This window comes from Onychostoma macrolepis, chromosome 03 (assembly GCF_012432095.1).
Source record: "Onychostoma macrolepis isolate SWU-2019 chromosome 03, ASM1243209v1, whole genome shotgun sequence".
NCBI classification, from domain to species: Eukaryota; Metazoa; Chordata; class Actinopteri; order Cypriniformes; family Cyprinidae; genus Onychostoma; species Onychostoma macrolepis.
Window position 1 is genome coordinate 19,280,176 of NC_081157.1, and position 22,595 is coordinate 19,302,770.

A 22,595-nucleotide genomic window follows, 5' to 3' on the forward strand; every position below is an offset into this window, starting at 1 on the left:
CACCCGTATATTTTCTGTGTTCATTTGACTCATGCCTGGCGCTGAGGTGAAGCAGAGTACACGTTTGAAAAGTCTACTGTTTGATGTGGTCGTAAATACATTCTGGTCTAAATAAAGGCAATTCTTGTCAAGAAAAAAAATAAATAAAAAATAAATAAAATAAATAAAAGAGACAGAAGAAGCAGTTGTGAGTGGGGTGGCCAACCCTAGCCCCGCCCCTGCTAATTGCTTAGTCTTTTTGATCAAAGCTCAATGCACTGCAATGACTGTGAGATGAATATATAAATGTTCCTCAAAAGCCTGATAGATCGTATTTGATAGATTTGAACAACTTTTCTAAAAAATATGGAAGTTGTTTTAGTCCAGTAAATGTTATATTGAGAAATTTTTGATCATATTGATAAATTAAGAGGCCTTAGAAATTTGCATATTTAAGAACTTTGTATTTTCTCATTTTCGTGCCGATTCTTTAAAGAACCTAGGAACTAAATTGGTATAAAGATGACATATTGTAACTTCAATAACTTGTTTCCCTCAAAGAACCCTATAGTCAACACTTAAACCCCATGCAGCAAAGAACCACGAGGAACCATCATTTCAGGGAGGAAAAAAAAAGATTAGTCAGTGGAATGTCTAAATGTCTGAACAACTTCCTGAAATCTGTATATTTAGGCTCCATCCAGTGTGTTTCTTAGTCATGTATGAGACACTAAACACCACCCTTCAATAGCACATCTGAAGAAACAGGCTAAATAACCTACAGATTATACAAGATCAAGGGAATGTTATTCACAGCAGGGGATTTCAAGTCTGTCAGTAATTACAGAAAAGTTTATGGTTGAAGGCGGTGAATTTACTACAAAAGCAATGCGTCAATGGCTGTAGTGGTGAGGCTTTGAAGACCCCATGAAATCAAAGGTGGAGTTTTGTGGCTTTTAGTCCACATCTGTTAGCTTTAAAGTTATGTATTTACATTCTAGTATCCTCTGAAATGATGACCATGTTGAAATCTTTCTCTTCTAGGACAGCAGAGCAAACTTTTCATATTGCTTTCAATGTAGACACTGCAAATCTCAGGCCAAATCCCTTCACTTCTGCCCTCGTGTTCATGCTCCACATGAAGAAATGTTAATATTTGTCTTTCTGTGTTTGGGTGTGCTTTTCAGTGTACTTTAAATCAACAGAACAGGAGGAGCCGCAGTACAGTGACAGTGATCTGTAGACAAGGGCTGGAAAGTTTCACCAGTGATTTTAAGCTCATTTCCTGCTTGGCATTCAAGAACATGAGAGGACATTTTAATTGACCTTGCAAATGTATTATTAATAACAACCGTCAATCAGGCTGAAGTTTTCTTTAAATAGAAGCACTCAGTCTGTCTGAACATGTCGTTGTAGTGTTTTAAAATGCCTCGTTTAGCAAATGGTGCTTGCGTGTAATTTGGCACATATTAATGGGTTGCTAGGTGACAAGTCTGACTTCATGTATCGTTCCCTATAGGGCTCAGACAAGTTTGATGTTGCTTTCAAAGCAGAACACCACCAACACACATAAACAACTGAGTGAGTCAAACTACAGATTACCCAAAAATGCACAGGGTGAGAAAAATGACACAATGTTTATTTTCAGGGGGAATTATTCCTTAAAAAAATAAATTCAATTCTTTGTATCAATTGACTATAATAACATGCAAAGTTCCCCAGTTATCAGACCATAATTAGGGCCCTGTGATTTTCTTGATATGGAAAATGCGAACGGAATCACAGAATCCAGTCATAATAATGGAATTTACTGTATAATGCGGAATGTCACGTAATAATTTTGGATGAAACAATTTAAAAGTAGGTCAGTACAGTTAAATCAAATGTGATATGGACTAATGTCTGTGAATATTAAGCCACATAATACTATTTAAATATGAATCCTGCATATTGTGCATGTCTCTGAGAGAATGAATGGGGTTTTGTTTACTACACACACACACATACAGAATCACGTGACGCTCGCTGTGTTTTCAGACTCTGCCATCTCAATATACGAGTTCATGAACACATGGATATAATCTCTAGAACTGCCCTGAGAGTCACTTCATGAGGATTTTACCGTTTCTTTAGAGACAAAACTATTGAAAAAAAAAAAAAAAAAACAGATTTCATAGGGCCCTAAATAACATCAGATGGCAATTTAAAAGTGAACCTCTACTGAAAATACATTTAAGAAACAAAATACTGGTTGTGCAACGGGTACTTTTCACACATCCAAAACAGCACCCAATGCATTTGATCGTATTTTTTTTTTTTTTTACTGGAAAGCAAAGGAAAATTACCCAAGTTTGAATTGTAATTTTACTACTTGTCTTCATCCTGAAAGTTTATTAGCTCTATTCCAACTTCTGACTTGACTTCTGTGGCAAAGATATTGACGACTCTGAATGCATTCAGAACGCACCCTGTCTGTTTTGCCATCTGGTAGCATTCTCTCAAACCAACAACATCAGTTTTTGGCAGGAACGCTGGCGTGTTCAGACCATTTTCTCTGCCATAACTGTGTTATTCTGATTACGTCTCCTCCACCTGCTGAAAGTCCTCAGGTCCTTGGGGGGATTGTGTTCTGCATCTCAGATAAGCTGCCACCCCGTCTGCTCTCTCTCAAAACAGGGCTTCATGTGGCTTTGACTGACACCACAATGAACTGGGTTTTCTTCATCACAGCTGGTTTGCAGACCAGCACCAGCAGCTGTGCACACATAATGTCTCTCCACATCCTGAGCCACTTTGGTGCATCTGAGATGGACTGACTCACTAGCCAAACAACTTCACCTGGACAACGTTCTTAAACATTGGGCTGTTTTTAATTACATTTTTGGTAATCCAAAAATGATCAAGTTTTGGTTGTAAAGCCAAACTATTATTACTATTGTCATTATCAACTGTAAACTATAGACATGTCTCCATGAACCAGCTATAGTTTAAAAAGCTCATATAAATGAGACACGTTGACAAGCTCCACTCACTGTTTGTTGTTTTGCAGCTCTCCGTACAGCCAGCCGTCCCTCTCATCAGGAATCAACAGTGAGATAATGTCTCCTTCTTCAAAACTCAGTAGCGTGTTGTTGTTTCCAGACTTGTGGGGGAAAATGGTGCGCACTTTGGGTCTTCTGTCTATGTGATTGAGGCCAGTGGCCATCGACACAGACCTAGACAATCCGCTGTCCTCGTTGTTGTAGTCTGGAGGAGAAAAGACAGACAACATGTCTCCCAAGGTCCTAATTTTTAGTAATAAACATGTAGCAAATTTGACATATCAAACAATAGTTCTCTGGAATTCTAATTAACTGTTTTCTCTCTATCTATCCATCTATCTATCCATCTATCTATCCATCTATCTATCCATCTATCCATCTATCCATCTATCCATCTATCTATCCATCTATCCATCTATCCATCTATCTATCTATATCTAAAATATATACTATATTAGGTATATTAGTATACCCAAGCAAGGAACAGTGTTAAATAAGGATGTAGATGGTAACTCATTGGTCAACGACCTGAATTAGTTTTTTACACGTTTTGAGAAGCATGATACAAGTGATGTTCTTGATGATTTTAAACAAAAATTAAGCCCCTCTAACTCTTTGAATTTGCATCCTTTCAATGTAATAAAGCAGCTGAAAGCTACACCTGTTAATAAAGCGCCTGGTCCAGACGGTATCTGTGGGAGAACACTAAAATACTGTGCAGAGCAGCTCAGTGTTGTGTTTTACTCTCCGTTTCAGGCATCCCTGGACCAAGCTGTAGTTCCTGGCTTATGGAAAACGTCTAATATAATACCTATTCCTAAGCAAGAAAAGTCTCATTCTTTAAATGATTTTCGGCCCATTGCATTAACTTCTTTAGCCATGAAAGCCTTAGAGAGGGAAGTTAAGTCACAACTTATCACAGTAACAGGTCATAAGTTAGATTCTTTGCAGTTTGCATATCGCACTAGAAGAGGTGTGGATGATGCAAAGCTTTTCCTCTTAAATACCATACATCAATATTTAGAGAAGGGAGGTACATTTGCTAGAATGTTGTTTGTTGATTTCTCTTCTGCGTTCAACACAATGAATCCTGTAATTTTAGCAAAGAAACTCATATGTGAATTTGATGTAAGTCATGGACTGGTTTTATGGATTTTAGATTTTTTGACATGTAGGCAGCAAAGAGTCATGTTGAATGGAGTGCTGTCAGATACACTGGTTACGTCAATTGGATCTCCTCAGGGCTGTGTACGGTCTTCAATTTTCTTTATACTTTACACAAATGAATGTCGCAGCACTAAGGATAACTGTCATGTAGTTAAATATGCTGATGACAGTTTTTCTATCCTTGTTGACTAGTGCAGAATGTGATGACAGTAATGATCATAATGAGTTCTTTGAGTGGTGCAAAAAAGCTGAACTACAACTGAATATTAGTAAAACGAAAGAGATGGTAATTGATTTTAGGAAAAATGCTTCAAAGGTGAAACCTGTGTACTTTTATGGAAAAGAAGTTGAAAGGGTACAGGAGTATAAGTATCTTGGAACTATATTTGATACTACTTTAAAGTTCCAGCAGAACACAGAGGTCATTATTAAGAAAGTGAATCAAAGAATGTATGTTCTTAGGAAATTGAACGCTTTCTGTGTACAAAAAAAAAAAGATACTGAGAACTTTTTATACTACCTTTATCGAGAGTATCTTGAGTTATTCTTTTTTATGCTGGTACTCATCACTCCCTCTTAGGAATAAGAATCGTTTGCAGACCTTAGTTAGGATTTGCTCAAAAATCATTGGTGTTCCTTTGCGGAGTCTAGCAGAATTCTATGAGCAACAAATGCGAAGGAAAACTCGAGTATCACGGGAGATGACTCTCATCCCTTAAAGGTTTACTTTGAAGTACTGCCCTCTGGAAGAAGATTTAGCAGCATTAAATGCTCATCTAATAGATATAAAGTTTTTTAATGAATTTATTTATGAAGCATGTTGGGTTATGTTTTTATTTATTTTTAATTTTTACGTATTTACTTTTTGTACTGTCTGTGTGATGTTTTGTGTCTGCTGTATGATGCTGCTGCCCTACTTGAATTGCCCCTTGTGGGATTAATAAAGTTGTTAACTTAACTTAAACTTATATAAGTGCTGTCAAAGTTAACGTGTTAACGCAAATTCATTTTAACGGCAGCCCACTCTTTGTGAATCTCCCCCACATTTTTGAATGGGTTTTGTTTCACAATCCTCTCCAGGGTGCGGTTATCCCTATTGCTTGTACACTTTTTTCTACCACATCTTTTCCTTCCCTTCGCCTCTCTATTAATGTGCTTGGACACAGAGCTCTGTGAACAGCCAGCCTCTTTTGCAATGACCTTTTGTGTCTTGCCCTCCTTGTGCAACGTGTCAATGGTCATTTCACTTTTTGAATGGAATTAGTGAAAAAAAAAAAAATCAACTTTTTGATGATATTCTAATTATATGACCAGCACCTGTATGTATGTATGCATGTATGCATGTATATATATATAAATAAATAAATAAATGTACACCCACAACAATAGGTGGCACCAAATACGCATAAAACGAGTGTGCCATGAAATACGTAATGTAATGTGTGCTGTAAAGATCGCGAGTGAAAACAAAAGAAAAGAAAAGCTTACAGCGGATGTAAGATGGATCGACTAAATGTTATATAATTCAGATGGGCTACATGTTATTTTTATGGTCAGGGTTTCTGCAGGACTTAAGACCTTTTTTAAGACCTGCACAAATAAAATTAATACCATATTAGCGGGGTAGGGCAATGTCTATAGTACCATATTAAACTGTAAAATTACTGTAAAAAGTAGGGTTGTGACGGTGAGGAAATTTTCCCACCGGGTAATCGACGTGTGACAACATCGGTAATACCATCACCATGGCTTATAGGCGTTTGAGTTTTCCCTCTTTTCCTCGCTTTCCTTCGGTTTTAAATAGCCTATAAGCTCCGTGCGCGTTTTACATTCACTTTAAAATTAGCGGCAATTCGGCGTCAAGCAGTTTTTTGCTTTTAATTCGTTTGAGTTTTCCCTCTTTCCCTCACTTTTAAATAGGTTAGTTTGAAAAAGCACCGTAAGCATTTTAATTTCACTTTTAAATGAGCGGCAATTCGGCATTGCTTGAATTCAATTCAAGCAACAACAAAATACAACGTAGAACACGGAACTTTTATTAGCAAAACGAATAAAAATACACCATGCTATTATGACTAATATAAAATAACGAATAACTTACACAAAGTTTAAATAGATTTACAAAACTAAAAATCAGTAAAGAATGAGGAACAAATAATTGCATCCTCCTCACATGATAAATTAAATCTGATCTGTGATGCGCGACTGTCGTTCGTTCGGCGCGCTGCATTGAGCAGCCACGTTCAGTTTTAATTGTAGTGTCCTCTAACTGAACTAAATGATTTTTATTACTATAAAAAAAAAAATCAAAACGATGGTGGGGGACGGTGCCGCGGTGGGCAAGTGACGTAACCGGTGTTGCGGCTTATCACCAGTATCACCGCCAACACAGTCTATCGCAGCAAGCCTAGTAAAAAGCATAATTTACAATTCAGATACAAGTTTTCACAAAAACAAAAAGTTGTATAAAATGATCAACTTTACATTTCAGCCTTTAAACCATTTTTAAGAAAAAAATTGTTAATTTTATTTATTATACTGATTTAAACAATCATTATCAATAAATTATTATATAAATTAAATAACATGAATTGGGGGTGCGCGATATTGACAAAAAATTATATCTTGATATTTTCTGGGATTTTATTAATAACGATAATTAGACGATATTTTGCTGAGTGTGTTATTGTGCTGGTATCTTAAAGATTACCATGGACAGCTGACTCCTGAATTTTTTTGATATTCTTCATATTCTGTATGGTCAGTTCACAGCAATGATAGAAATTAATCTTTTGAAAATAAGTTATGGACATTTTTACCTTTAAGCCGTTTTTTTTCTAAAAGTGTGCATTATCTTCAAATTCTTGCATTTGGGCTGTTACCAAGCAAATGAAATCCGTATCAACAAAATTGATCTTTGCAATGCATCTGAAGTGGCATTTAGATGTATTTACACACTGTTTAATGCAGCTCAGAGGGACATAGAATGCTAACCTGCAGTTACGAATGCATAAATAATGTTTTGATATTTGAAACATAAACGTTGAAAACTGATGTTTAAAATTATTTTTAAAAAATCAAGATACTTTAAATGTGAAATGAAAACCGCCAGTAGGTGGCAGCAAGATGTTAATAAAGAGACTTGCGTTTTAGACAGCATATTTCCTGCTTTTGCTCCATTTCGCCAAATAATTCCAAACACAGCCGCACTGTTTTGCGTCTGAAGAACATGACTGTTTCGTTCCTGAATTAATCAACCGTTAAATTATTCTGTTCAATCGCAATGACTCACTTAGTAACAGTGACTTGCTGTCACCTGCTGGCAGTTTTAATTTCACATTTAAAGTATCTTTTCATTTTTTTATAAATTTCAAACATCAGTTGTCAACTTTGTTTAAAATATCAAAACATTATTTATGCATTTGTAACTGCAGGTTAAAGCATTACATGTCCTGAGCTGCATTAAACAGTGTGTAAAAGCATCTAAATGCCATTCAGATGCAACTTCTGTTTCCTCTGCATTGCAAAAATGAATTGTCAATATAAAAGACTCTCGGGATTGTTTGTGGAACAGTAGAGCGCTGTGTGAGAAGTTTTCTGCGCACACATCTGAAGCGCACTCACACAGACTGCCATGTCTACACCGCGTGAGTACTAAATTGAGCTCTCTTCCGCTTTTTTGTGCATGGATGAGTAAATACAGACAAAATTACATCAAAATGCGTGTTTTGGCGAATATCCTAGTAAACACAGTCGGTTAGGCATATGTCTTAATGTAAACAGTTGAGAAAGAAAACGCATGTGTATCAGTAGCCTATATTAAATCTGTGCTTTCGTTCTTAAAGTGAAAGCAAACGCTCTCAAAGAAAAAGTGCTCACTGCTCCTGACTAAATAACCTTTGTAACATCAACAATTATTAATCTATATTTAATTTATACTGTGAAGACTATAGAGTTATTTTACGTTTGATTATTACATTTCTGTAGCATACCTGAAAATTTCTTTTAGGCCGAGCAGAAAAACCTGAAAAGCACTGTTTACTGAACTTGTGTCTTTGTTCTATTGTATTTATTTTCTGCTATTGCTTGTAATTTGGTTATCTGTAGAAAAGATTTTTAGCACTGAGCCTATAGCAGCCAGAATTGTTTTTTCCAATTGCTTATTTTCTTTATTTATTTTGTTTTTTTTCTTTTTTTGTTGTGAATGTCCCAATTGAGGTACAGGGTGTGAAAATTTCAATGTTCATGTTATATATTTTGGTTGCATTTGTGAGTTAATAAAAATGTAGATGGTTGTTTAAAATAGGTATACAATATCATAATATCGAAATATCAAACAATATACTCCTGTATCGAATCGTAAAATTTTTTGAGGTATCGACAAATATCGTATATCTGGGTATGAGAATCGATATTGTATCGTATCGTGACGAACCATCCGACATACATAATTCTGTCTTTTTTACCCCAAATGCAGCGATTATACCCTGCTAACAGCAGGAGCAACAACGGTACGCACAATAGGTCAATATTCACTATTACACCTGTCTTAACATCTCTCACTGCTTCTCTCACTCCGACTGACACAAATGAGTAAACAGACAGTGCAATTCTACACTTAATTATTACAGTACATTTTATTCCTTTCTTTTAATCTGTAAAAGAGAGCATCACACCTGGCTCAATATTTTTTACTGTTTGAAAAAAAAAAAAAAAAAAAAAAACAGTGCCAATCTATATTTATTTACCCATTTTCCACCTTGTGTATATTATTTCACATTTTAACAGTTTTAATCCGTTATGGAGCACGTGGGCCGTGGCACCAAAGCGTCGCGCAAGTCTCAAGATCTCTCACTGTGTACAGCCACCCGACACTGAGATTGATGCACACGATTTTTTATATTAATTCATTTTGGCTGTGGCATGTTCTGTGACAGCTGGGCCTAGATCGTTGGTGTAAAGACGCATCTAGGGCAGGCAGAGTAGAGTAGCAGCATTTTCTGTTTTGTTACGTGCATCAATTGGAGTGTAAACAGACTGAGAGATCTTGAGGCAGGTGCTCTATTATAAGATAGGAATAAGATATAGGTGGCAAATAGGTAAATACGTGCAGATTTGCACTGTTTGTTTATGTGCCTCAATCGGAGTGCAAACAGTAAAAGATCTTGAGGTGATGCACTCTCCATTACTACGGAAGTTCTAAGCGGCCATGCATTTTTATTTATTTTTTTCCCTTCTTGTTTTCTCCTGATCTCGACATAACAAAAGTTGTTTTCTAGTTATCACGACTTATTTTTCTCACGAACTCAACATAACAAAACGTGTTCTCTAAGTTACACAACTGCGCCAGCAGGTGGCAGTATAGAACTACTGATGGGGAGTTGATACTGTATCAACTAAATCTTACTGTATGCGTTTGGGAAAGAGGACCTTCGTGATCGTAGGTCTCTGGAACATGTCAGTTCATTACTGACATTTAATTAAACTTATAAATGTTAAATGCTTGAATAAATATGATAATTTTGCTTGAAATTGTATATGTTTTTGTTACGTTATTACTGCTGCACGACTCACAGTTTGTTACAACGACGTATTTGGTAATGTGCATCTTTAAAATTTTTAATCTTTATTGTTAATAAATATATATTAATAAGAAATGTGATTTGCATATGGTATAATTTAGTTCAGTGATGTTGTACAGTGTTGTAGATTAATCTTTTGCATTTCCTACATGTGTAGGAAACCATAAGTGTAGAATTGCACTGTCTGTTTACTCATTTGCGTCAATCGGAGTGAGAGAAGCAGTGAGAGATGTTGAGACAGGTGAAAAGCGTTTCGTTAACAGTGAATATTGACCTATTGTGCGTACCGTTGTTGCTCCCGCTGTTAGGGATAACATTTGGGGTAAAAAAGACAGAATTATGTATTGTGCCAAGAAGGTTGTCCATTCGTTCACACAGGTACGAACTGACTGACAGCTGCCTTTAGCGGAGCCTTCACCGATTACCTCCATTAATCAAAGCGTTCAGCACGGTCGTCTGTGAGTGACGTCACCTCCCAATACAAACACGCCCCCCTAGTATAGTCCCACCCCCTCACGTTGATTGACAGCTTTCCGTGTAGACATCGGAAATTCAAATGCAAAAGGAATTGCGATTTCATTTGAGTTTTGGCAGGTTACATGCACAACGCAGAGAAAGTGAAAAGGCAAATGTGGTAATTAATATTGCTATTTAAATATGACAGGCTCATAACTGGTAAGACATGGGAAATACAGTTGCAAATGGACTTTGCTTTTTCATTTGAAATGTGGCAGTCACTGTGCGTTCGCAAAAAAATTCAAACGGTAATGCAAGATTTGCAATTGCATTTGGATTATGTCCCGATTTATGCGCACACATGTGGAAAACGCAATTGAAAATACAATTTGCAATTGCTTTTGAAAATAGTCCGGAAAATCCTTCCATAGGTCAAGTAGGGCTGTACAATTAATCGAATTCGATTATCATGCGCATCTCGTCAGTAAAGCCGGTTTCGTGATTAGCAGTAAATTGCCATCACCTGCTTTCAGATGGAGCGGCAGTTAATACACAGAGCTGTAGTTCACTGACAAGCCCGGCAATATCGCGTTCATAATTGAATCGCCTTCGATTATGAACGCGGTTTAACGTAGCTTGTCAGTGAACTACGGCTTTGTGTATTAACTGAAAACTAATTAGAAATGATGGCTTGGCCACTAATATTTAAAAAAAAAACTGTTTAAAATAAATAAAATAAAATGCAAAATATTCAAAAAAATAAAATAAAAAATAATAAAAAGTAATAATAAAAATGACAAAATTACTAAAAAACAACTAAAAAAACATAAAAAAGCTAATTAACATTTTTTAATAAGTACTATAATAATGTATAAATAACAAAATAATAACCCCAAAAGGTCTATTATTCTATATTTAATATTATTAATCTATTATATATATATATATATATATATATATATATATATATATAGTATATTATCTATTAAAGCTATAATTGCTGATATCTGTAACTCAACTGGTATTAAAATTACATGAACTATGACATTAACTAAATTACATTAAAAAGGTTGCAATTCCTGCGTCACCTACAACCGCAGTCTTCAACAATGACTAAATAGCCATTTAACTATTGAAACAATATAGAGTCATGCACAATAAATCAGGAATGTGTTTTAGGAAAGCAAAAACGCCAAATTTTAACCTTTAGATTAATCGTGTTAGATTACGAGGTTAGACTGGTAGAATAAATCCACATAATAAATAAGGTCCTACCAGACTCTCTCTCCTCTCTCCTGGAGGACTCTTGATTGAACATGTTGGCCAGGGGACTGGTCTGAGGCGGTGCTGGAGGTGCTGGAATCATAGCGTCTGAGTTGGCCTGTACAAGTAAAGAAAACGCAGGTAAGCAATTCATGAACACAACAGGCCCCAAGGACTCATTGTGTAGTGCAGGAGCTGGTGTCCTCCTCACTCTGCTGTGGCGCTGAAGGGCTGGAGACGCCTGTGGAGTGTTTGACACTGGAGTGCGTAGACCTTCAATCATGGACATTATACTATCGGGGACATTGGTAGCGTCACCGCATTTGTCCTGCCAGGTGGACAGGTTCTCCGTCAGAAGTTCCCGAGCCTTCAAGAACAAGAAAGTATTTGACGCAGCAGTTTAACTGTTGAGAGAGCTGTAATCGTGAAGGTCTCCTCCTCTCGTGATGAAATGGCAAACAGTGTGCATTTTTGCTCACAAACCTTGTCATGGAAATTAGAGATCTGATAGGAGAAGGTGCAGTGCTTGTCCACCAGGAAGCAGAAGCGCCTCTTCTCCTCCAGCAGAGCCTCCCGGCAGCCATCAGCGATGAACTTCTGCATGTCCATCTGACGGTGAGTGAGAGTCTCAAGACACTGCAGAGAAAAGAGAAGAAGGGCTCTTATCAGCAGTTCGATAAGCAGCGTGTTCATGGCTTTGTGAAGATGACATCCCTTTTTCGGTGTGAACTTATAAAAGCATTATAAAGGAACAAAGTGACCCGTCAGATTGAATGTCAGGCGTTGTGACAGAAGCAAGTGTTAAAGGAGCTGCAATTATATCTCCAGATAGTTAGAGCCCTATAATTTCCACGATGTGGAAAACGCGGATGAAATCGCGGAATCCAGTCAAAAATTGATTTTTCTGTATTACGCGGAATGTCACGGAACTTGCCAAATTTTGGATGGATACCTCAAAATTAGGTCAGTACACCTAAATTAAAAATGCGATATGGACTAGTGCCTGTGAATATTAAGCCGCAAAAATACTATTTAAATGAATGAATCCTGCATGTTGTGCGTGTCTCTGTGTGAATGAATGGGGTTTTGTTTACTACACACATACTGAAGCATGCGTGACACTCGCAGTGTTTTCAGACTCTGCCGCCTCAATATATGAGTACATGAACACATGGATATAATCTCTGGAACTGCCCTGAGACTCACTTCATGACCATTTTACTTTTTCTTTTGAAAACAAAACAAAACAAAAAAACAGGTATGGTTTGAAGAAACTGACAGAAATATTACTTAATGTAATGATACTACTACTACTAAAAATATTAAAACATTATTTTTAAAAGGTATATTTACCAGAAAATTATTTACCAGAATTTGTTTAGCAGAAAAATGTAAATATACACCACAGTATTTCTGGAAAAAATAAAATAAATTATAAATATATATAAATATAAATATTTTTTCAATCAATTAAATATTAATTAATTGATAGATTAATGAAACCATTCATGGAAAACAGAAATTGGTAAAAATAAAATGGAATTTAAGAAAACATATTTCATTAGGGATGCACGATATTATCTGAACTTTATCGGAATCAGCCGATAAAGGCTTAAATGTAAACATCGGCATCAGCCGATTTAGAAATAAAATATGCCAATATGCCTTGCCGATAAGACGGATTTACTCAGGGTGTGATAGTGAAAAGATAACGTCAGCAGTGTGTTCATTCTTGAAGCAAACTTTTGCCTGAATGATGATTAGATTCACTGTTTTGCATCGCCGCATTTAATTTGAGAATGCATGTACAGAAGACATCCAGTGTGCAAGAGATTCAACAGTTTCTAGCACGTGCAGTAGCAGCAGCAGCAGCAGCAGCAGCAGCAGCAATCTCCCCCAGGTCCTAATGGCCATTAGGTAGGGCATTTTATTTACTTAGGGGGCACTGTTGGCCTACTTGTAATAAAATAAAAGTAAAATACACAAATATTATTAACCCCTTAACTGTCACTCACAGTTTTGAACAGACATTATAGTGCACTATCCAAACTTAAATTTTTAGAATTCATGAATGAAAACATTTTTGTAACATGATTTTGATGTACCATTTCAATGCAATGCAATGTCTGATTTTAAAATGGGTTTCAAAGGATGAACTTTCAGATTAAGTTTTCAACTGATATATAATTTCTTATGATTTCTAAAGCGTGATAGAGAAAAAGGCAAAAAAGACGACTTTCTGTGACAAAGGTCAGAACTCCTGTTATGTTCTTGTCATAAATGAATCTATTACTTTTCCTACATAATTTAACCAAACAAGTGGTAAAATACCTATTTAGGAGTCTTAGACCTTTCCAACGATATATAGTTTGTCATGATTGGATTAGGATTTAATTGTAAAATAGTGAAGTAAACGTAGGCGTCCCACAGGGGGGGCGGTGACAGTTAAGAGGTTAAGATACTTGTGTTTCTGAATAAATAAAGCAGTATCGCAGTATTTACATGAATAAAAATGACAAACATGACACTTGTAAATTAAATTAGTGATGCTCCGGTCATGATTTTTCATGGTCGATTCCGATACAGATTTTCTTTTTTTTTTTTTACAGGCAAACTGGCCAATTCAGATTTCCGATTTTTTTTTCTTTAAGCAACAAAGAAGAAAGAATGAAAGAATACATAAGCAAGATGTTTATTTAAAAAAAAAAACCTGTTTGGTATGTAACAGGCCAAACTGGCTTTTGGCTATTGAAAGCAATAACTGTAACCATCCGAAATTAAAGGCAGTAACTGCGCAGTAACTACATTCAATAGAAACATAGATGGTACTGACATCAGCATTTAGCTTTTTGAAGCGCAACTTCAGCGAGCGCCGGAAATGGCTGTTCGCTTCTTGGTATCCGTTTTTATGTGTCTGTTGTGCTTGTGCCGAATGTCTTCCACACAAATTACATGTTCGCGAATGATTACAATGTAGTGTGCATGCGGGCGCACTTCCGGAAAAATCGGCCGGAATAAGGTTAAGGTTTCAACTGCATCTGTCTGAGGAAAAACAAACAAACAAACAAAAAAAAACAGCAGAGATTGATTTTACTACAGATATTTTCAAGGCTTTCAATGTACTCTTATTAAAAAAGAACTTTAATAATGTTTATTACTCCTAACAAACAAGTTTTTGCTCAAAACTAACCAAAATTAAAAATAATTTGCTTACAATTTCCACACAGTAGAGACTTGGTGTTGTTTCAAAACAAAGGGAAATATATACCGGTATTCGCCAAAATGATTTGAAAATCATCGGGATATTGGCAAAATTCTAATATCGTGCATCCCTATATTTCATAGAGCCTTACACATATAATTTTTGTTAAACTTTTAATAAACTGCGTGTTAAACTTAAATTGTTTAATATTGTTCAGCATGTACAATGAACGATAATGGTTAAAGATCACAGTACAGTCTCAGCTATCAGCTTTTATAATTATGACGTCAACGTGGAATTGCCAAGGGAAAGGCCTGACAACTACAGGTTGAAATTTGAGTTGTGAAGAAGTCGACAAGTTTGAATGTGCACAAGCGTGACTGAAATTTGAGGGCTACTGCTGATTTACAGTGAATAATGACTTGACTTTTGGTCTGTTCCTCACTGTGTGGTTTCATTACGCCACACATGTTAAGCAGTTGCATGCAGGTATATTCACACGGACACACCCTCGCGCTAGCATAATGCAGGTGACGTAAGGGAGCATTCATCTCACAATGGGTTTCATCAGATCTCCGCTCCTCACAGATCACACTGTGATCTCACTGATGAATGAAAGCCAAAGAACACACCACATCCCTCTCTCCTTCCCTCACTGGTTGTCATGGAAAAGAGTAAATTTGGCTTTTGGTGTTACTAGTCACAATGGTTTTGCTTTCACTCAACTTTGAGCTTTCGGTCTTTTGTCTGCGCATTTCTTTTTTTAAAATCACTCCATCTACATACATTAGACTGGTGAAACAGGATACTGAAGTGTGATTCAATGATGCTACTTTTTACTAATAACGTTTGGGCATCTTACCTAAAGCTTCTCCCAGCATACTAAAGATAACTGCATCAAAGGTCAAAATTACAAAGGAATTTATTAGGTGAATAGGCTGACTTTTTATGATTCATTCCACTGATCAAAACGAAACTGCGATAACTACATAACACATAATAAATATTTTGTTGGTGACTGCACCCATTTACATTTAAATTCTGATTAAAATATGCAAATTAAGGTTCTTAAATATATACTATAGATCATGACATACTCTGATTGATTACAAAGCTATACAGTTATTCAAGGGCAGGCTTTAAGATGGTTCAGATCCTACCTGTCAGTTTAAGCACTTTGTTTATTTAAATGGGGAGTAATCTCAATTATCACCAGCAAAGTATGGAGTACCACAAGGATCTGTCCTAGGTCCTCTGCTATTTTCAATATACATGTTGCCCCTTGGTAATATTATTAGAAAATACGGGATTAGTTTCCATTGTTATGCTGATGATACTCAACTATACATCTCAACAAGACCAGATGAAACTTCTAAATGAAGCTAACAAAGTGTGTTAAAATTTTAAAGATTGGATGACCAATAATTTTCTCCTATTAAATTCAGATAAGACAGAGATATTACTTATTGGACCAAAAAAAAAAAAAAAAAAAGTACACAGAATCTCTTGGATTACAATTTGCAACTAGACGGATGTACTGTTTGTTACTTCCTCTACAGTCAAAAATCTGGGTGTTATATTAGACAGCAACTTGTCTTTTGAAAATCATATTTCCAATGTTACAAAAACAGCATTCTTCCATCTTAGAAACATTGTCAAGCTACGAAACATGTTACTTGTTTCAGATGCAGAAAAGCTAGTTCATGTATTCATGACCTCTAGACTGGACTATTGTGATGCACTGCTATCTGGTTGTCCTGCATCGTCAATAAACAAGCTACAGGTAGTCCAAAATGCAGTGGCTAGAGTCCTTACCAGGTCAAGAAAACATGATCAGATTACCTCAATTTTACAGTCTCTGCACTGCCTACCTATTAAGTTTCGTATCAGTTACAAAATATTATTACTTGCCTATAAGGCCCTAAATGGTTTAGCACCTGCATACCTAACTAGTCTTCTACCACGCTACAATCCAACCCGCTCCCTAAGGTCGCAAAACTCTGGACTTTTGGTAGTGCCTAGGAAAGCGAAGTCCACTAAAGGAGGTAGAGCTTTTTCACATTTGGCTCCCAAACTCTGGAATAGCCTTCCTGATAACGTTCGGGGTTCAGACACACTCTCTCTGTTTAAATCTCTTTAGCCAAGCATTCGCATAATGCATCGTGTAATCTTCTACTGCAGTTATATCTGATCAAACACACATTATTATTTAGCTTGGGTTGAACAAATTATTTTTGCTTGGATGGAACAGCAGCTACGCTAGTTATGTCTCTATTTGTTTTTCTGTTTCTGCCACGGAATTACAGAAGCTTCAGTCTGGATCCAACCCTTAAATGATCTGAGATGACCAAACACCTGAGAAGAGATGATGCCAACCCCTCAGAGGAGCTCAGAGGATGCCAACCCTCAGACAACATACAGAATTACCAAATTTTGCCATAAGTTAAATATATTAAGTTTCTACAATATAAATATATTGCAGAAACTTAATTTCCTGTAAAGCAGCTTTGCAATGATTTGTATCGTAAAAAGCGATATACAAATAAACTTGAATTGAGTTGAATATACACGTGTGTGTGACCCCGGACCACAAAACCAGTCTTAAGTGGCTGGGGTATATTTATAGCAATAGCCAAAAATACATTGTATGGGTCAAAATTATTGCTTTTTCCTTTTATGCCAAAAATCATCAGGATATTAAGTAAAAATCATGTTCCATGAAGATATTTTGTAAATTTCCTACTGTAAATATATCAAAACCTAATTTTTGATTAGTAATATGCATTGCTGAGAACTTCATTTGGACAACTTTAAAGGTGATTTTCTCAATATTTAGATTTTTTTGCACCCTCAAGATTCCAGATTTTCAAATAGTTGTATCTCGGCCAAATTTTGTAATATCTTAAACCATACATCAATGGAAAGCTTATTTATTCAGCTTTCAGATGATGTATAAATCTCAATTTTGAAAAATTGACCCTTATGACTGGTTTTGTGGTCCAGGGTCACATTCGTATTTTAAATCAGGTGGTACAGACCTTGCAGAAAAAAGTCTTTTATATGTGAGCAACAACTTACTGGTTGGTATAAGGCTGCATTTATTACATTAAAACAAATACACATTAAAAAAAAACAAAACAGTAATTTTGTGAAATATTATTATAATACATTGCAATATATTGTAAATTGTAATTTATTCCTGTGATGAAAGCAGAATTTTCAGCATCATTACTCCAGTCTTCAGTGTCACATGATCCTTCAGAATTCATCCTAATATGCTGATTTGATGCTCAAGAAACATTTATAAACATTATTATTAGGGTTGGGTATCGAAACCCGGTACCAATATGGCATGTAACCGGTATGTACTAGAACCGAATCAGAACACAGATTTCGGAGCCATGCCTGAACGATCGATTGAAATATTTGTCCTTTGTTTCTCCGAAACGAACGCAATAAGCATCATCACCGGAACCGCACGTGAAAAATAATTTCCTGACTGAGAAAATGCACGTGAACTCAAGTCGGAAAGCTCTAATACAAGTCCAACAAATCTTTGTAGTAATGGGAGTGTGCCGTTTTCACATTCCGACTTAAAAGCACAACTCGGGAAACAAGAGCATCCGAGGAGCACGTGAATGCAGAGATTACACTTGCTCTGACGGCAGCAGGTAACCCTCCATTAACTAGCTAAGCTAAACATGCTTAAATTAAAATGCCTAAAGCTAAAATTCTCTTGTATTCACGTTTTTAAACCTGTTGTCCAACAAGAGAACATTATAACCTTTTTAGTCCACAACACCAGTTAAATGGTTCCTTTTGTGATCTGATGTAGCTTCTTGTCACAGAATGAGGCAGAAAATATTCCATAGGCTACTAATACATCAATTAGCAATGGATTATAAATATACTTAATTATGAAAATACCAGAGATGGCTTGAATAACAGATAAACTATACATTGTCGTAGTTGAGTGTTTATTGTATTTGTTTTATCATTCAAAACGTTTATATCTTCTGTTTACTAAGTTACAGCTATAGCAATGCCTTTGTCCATATTCAGGATTTCCCGGAGCTTCATGAATTCCGCTACTTCTGTGACTGGATATGTGGATTTTTTTTGTGGCAAGGGCACCCTCTGGCATCCAGTATGAATGAAAAAATCATGTGTTTAGTGCTAATGGCCAATCCAATTATTAATTGGTAATTAAAAAAAAATTAAAAATACATTTAAATTTTTTTTGTATCGGTTCAGGCACCGGTGCAGTTTTAAAAGTATCGATTTGGCACCGGTATCGAAAAAAAAATAAAAAATCCACGGACACGATATCCGACGATATCCAACCCTAATTATTATCATCAGTGTTGAAAACAGTTGTGCTGCTTCATATTGTTGTGGAAACATTTATTTGATATTTTGTAACAAATGTCTTTACTGTCATTTTTTAACAATTTAATGCGTCTATGAACAACAACAATAAAAATCTACACAATTTCTTAAAAAAATTAAGAACTACTGACCCCAAACTTCTGAACAGTAGTGTATTGTAAATAAATGTTTTTAAAAACTTTTTAAAAATGGTTTGACATTTGAGAACCTGGGACAGTTGGCCTAGATTCTGTGAAAAACAGGTGACTTGGTATAAAAAGTCACTAACCTCAAGGTAAACAACCTATTAGGAAACATAATATAACATTTAGTATATAGGCAAAAGGTCACCTCTAGGACTTCTAAAAACACAAGGCCAGAACTAAAGTAGTAGGATGTGGCAACAACATTACACAAATCAAATGTTTATGAAGTCCATATGTTGATTTTTTGTGTGTGAAAGTTTAGCAGATGAGGCCCAAAGTATAGTAGAAAATCAAAACGTTTCAATCAAAATCATCATTTGTCTATAACTCCCCTTCATTTTTCATCAGGTGACTCAAGGTCAAAACTATCAAATATTCTACACAAGACCGTAATCTACACACCACACCTGGCACAACATTTCCTGTCTGCAGTAAACCTCTGGATCAATTGTTAATGAAGAGGAAGGGCCAGCCTGTTATTCTCTTGTTTTTCAAGCACAGGTACTGCTATAAATGGCAAATGAAAACAATCAAGGCTGGTGGTGCAGGAAGGGGCAGGGTGACGCTCGCCCAGGGGCAACCCCTCATCATTATGGGGAGGGAAAGACCCATGGTCCTTATGACGGATTTTAATCCACTTCCTCTTTTGTGTGCCAGCATATTCCAGTCAGTCTGAATCATGTGTGTTTAAACAGACCAACACAATCCACAAATAAACCTGGGCAGGGCCAGAATGGTGTCCGACAATCAACTAATCCTGCTTTTTATAGCTTTCAAATACTCTTTTTGCTTTAATATTTTTAATGGAAGCGCTTTAAATCAAATTAGAGAAACATGTCTGCTCGGTGTCTCTTTTAGCGGATGTGACCAGCTGAAATATAAAGCATTTCCTAAACACATACTAGTTAATTTGAAAAGATGTAGTTGTGTGTGTGAAGTAGGCAGATTAAAAACAAAACACGCACACATTGAGGACACATGAGGGGCTTTCTCTTACATACACTGTCTGGCTGGCACACAGACACACAGTCTGGTCAGTGGAGATAACAGCAGCATTTTCTGTAACATTACAGATGAACACACACACACACAGAGTTAAAAGCACCAGCCTATCTGTCCAGGCGAACACGTCCCAGAGTGCTGTGATGGAACCACGGGAGATAGACAGGGGCGTAAGAGTGCTATTTGTCCTGTTTATCATCACAGACCCGTGATAAAGTCTGTTGCTATGGACACCTTCATTCTCCTCCTGTGAAGAAAGGTAAAAGAAACAGAGGACATGCCGCACATGGAGGAGAAGAGAAATACTCCATTCCTGCCTAAATGGGAAAACCTTAAGAAGACAGATGCACGCGGGATACACAATAGATCTGTTCTAAACCCTAGTGAGCGGCCATGCTGTCTTCATAACCATCATAACCTCATCTGTGAATGATTTTAACAGCAACACGCCTCACAACTGATTCCAATAGTCGGACATTAACATGTTGCTAAATGAACAACATGATACTCTAATAAGCATAAAAACAGTCAACATAAATATATTAGGCAAACTAGCCTGTTCAAAAGTGTGGGGTCTGTAAGATTGATAATGTTTTTTAAACAAGTTTCTTATGCTCATCAAGGCTGAATTTATTTGATTAGAAATGCTGAAAATACAGTATTATTGTGAAAAATTATAGCCATTTAAAATAATGGTTTTCTAGTTTAATATACTTTAAAATCTAATTTATTTCTGTGATGCAAATCTGAATTTTCATAAGCCATTACTCCAGTCTTCAGTGTCACATGATCCTTCAATAATCATTCAAATATGCTGATCTATTATCAATGTTGGAAACAGTTGTTCTGCTCAATATATATTTTTTGGAATCTGTGATATTTTTTTCAGGATTATTTAATTAATAAATAAAAAGAACAGCATTTATTTAAAATAAAAATAATACAAATCTATTATTTTAAATGATAAAACAATTTCACAGTATTACTGTCTTTTTGAGTGCTCTCTCTCTCTCTCTCTATATATATATATATATATATATGAAATACTTTTGAGTGAGGAAACTTTGAATTTACCAAAAGTTACAGTAAAGACTTAAATAAATGCCGTTCTTTCCACAAAAATATTAAGCAGCATGTTTTCAACACTGATATTAATAAAAAAAACATTCTTGAGCAGCAAATCAGTATATCAGACTGATTTCTGAAGGATCATGTGACACTGAAGACTGGAGTAATGATGCTCAAAATTCAGTTTTGCATCACAGAAATAAATTAAATTTGAAAATATTTTAAAACAGAAAACAGTTATTGTAAATTACAATAATATTTCACAATACTGCAGTTTTTACTGTATTTTTGATCAAACAAATGCAGCCTTGGTGAGCATAATTTCTTTTAAAAACAGCTTACAACTCAAAACCTTCAAATCTTTCAGTATTGTATAAAATAAACATTTCTAAATCGACACTTCTTTCAACTTGTCAAATTCAACGCAATTAAAAAGACAAAACAAACTAGTAAAACTACACTATCAAAAAGCCGTTCAACCTTTCTCAGATTAAACGAGGAGTTTATTTGGTGTGAAATGACACCAAAAGCTTGTCGAGATCAGCAGAGACTGATTACGAGGACCACAGGAGCAGTGAAATGTCAGGATGTCAATGATGTGCTGTCAGGAACAAAGGGAAGAAGTATGTCTCTTATCGCAGACACCGCCGTGACTGACACCTCCATTCATCATCGGCGGGTGAGAGAGAGAGGCAGAAAGTAAATGTCAGTAAATTCCACAGTGAGGTGAGACATTAGCCATCAGGGTGCAAACACACAGAGAAAAGCAATTAATCTCCGCAGGCTACCCTGATGAACAGCCTGTATGCAGAGAGTCATAACCATGAGATGGTTATGAAGAATAAACGTGCCTGTCATTTTTGGATCAGAAGATTAGGCTCGGATTTCATGTACAGTTGTTTGCTAGCGGACTTTATTTATACAGAGATGGATCCACCACAACAGAAGAAAGTCTATGGAGGTGCTTGTGTTTGTGTGAGGTTTCACCCTCCTTCAATATTACAAGACAGCGACTACTCCTTTATGAACATGTTGCATATGAACACAAGCCTGCATCTGATATCATCCAGTGATAGATATTCAGCTATGTGGCAGGGTGGATTTACAGCACACTGCTACAATTAAAATAGATCTATAAAAGCGAACAGTTCCTGCATCCTGATTGGTCAGTACCACATTCCAGAAAGGGCTGATATGATACCAATATTTTATGATGATCGATCATAAACATACTATTGAATATACATAGAAATATTAAATA

The 22,595-nt window shown here is 36.1% G+C and overlaps 1 protein-coding gene across 1 annotated transcript in view; it reads right to left on the minus strand.

The window, feature by feature from the left end:
• Window positions 1-22,595, minus strand: part of baiap2l1b (BAR/IMD domain containing adaptor protein 2 like 1b) — a 74,051-nt gene that overhangs the window by 13,960 nt on the left and 37,496 nt on the right. Inside the window, exons 10-13 of the mRNA XM_058769970.1 lie at window positions 11,972-12,124; window positions 11,700-11,855; window positions 11,501-11,606; window positions 3,012-3,225 (exon numbers count right to left, since the gene is read on the minus strand). Coding sequence (XP_058625953.1) covers window positions 3,012-3,225; window positions 11,501-11,606; window positions 11,700-11,855; window positions 11,972-12,124 — 629 coding nt within the window. The remainder of the gene's footprint in view (window positions 1-3,011; window positions 3,226-11,500; window positions 11,607-11,699; window positions 11,856-11,971; window positions 12,125-22,595) is intronic.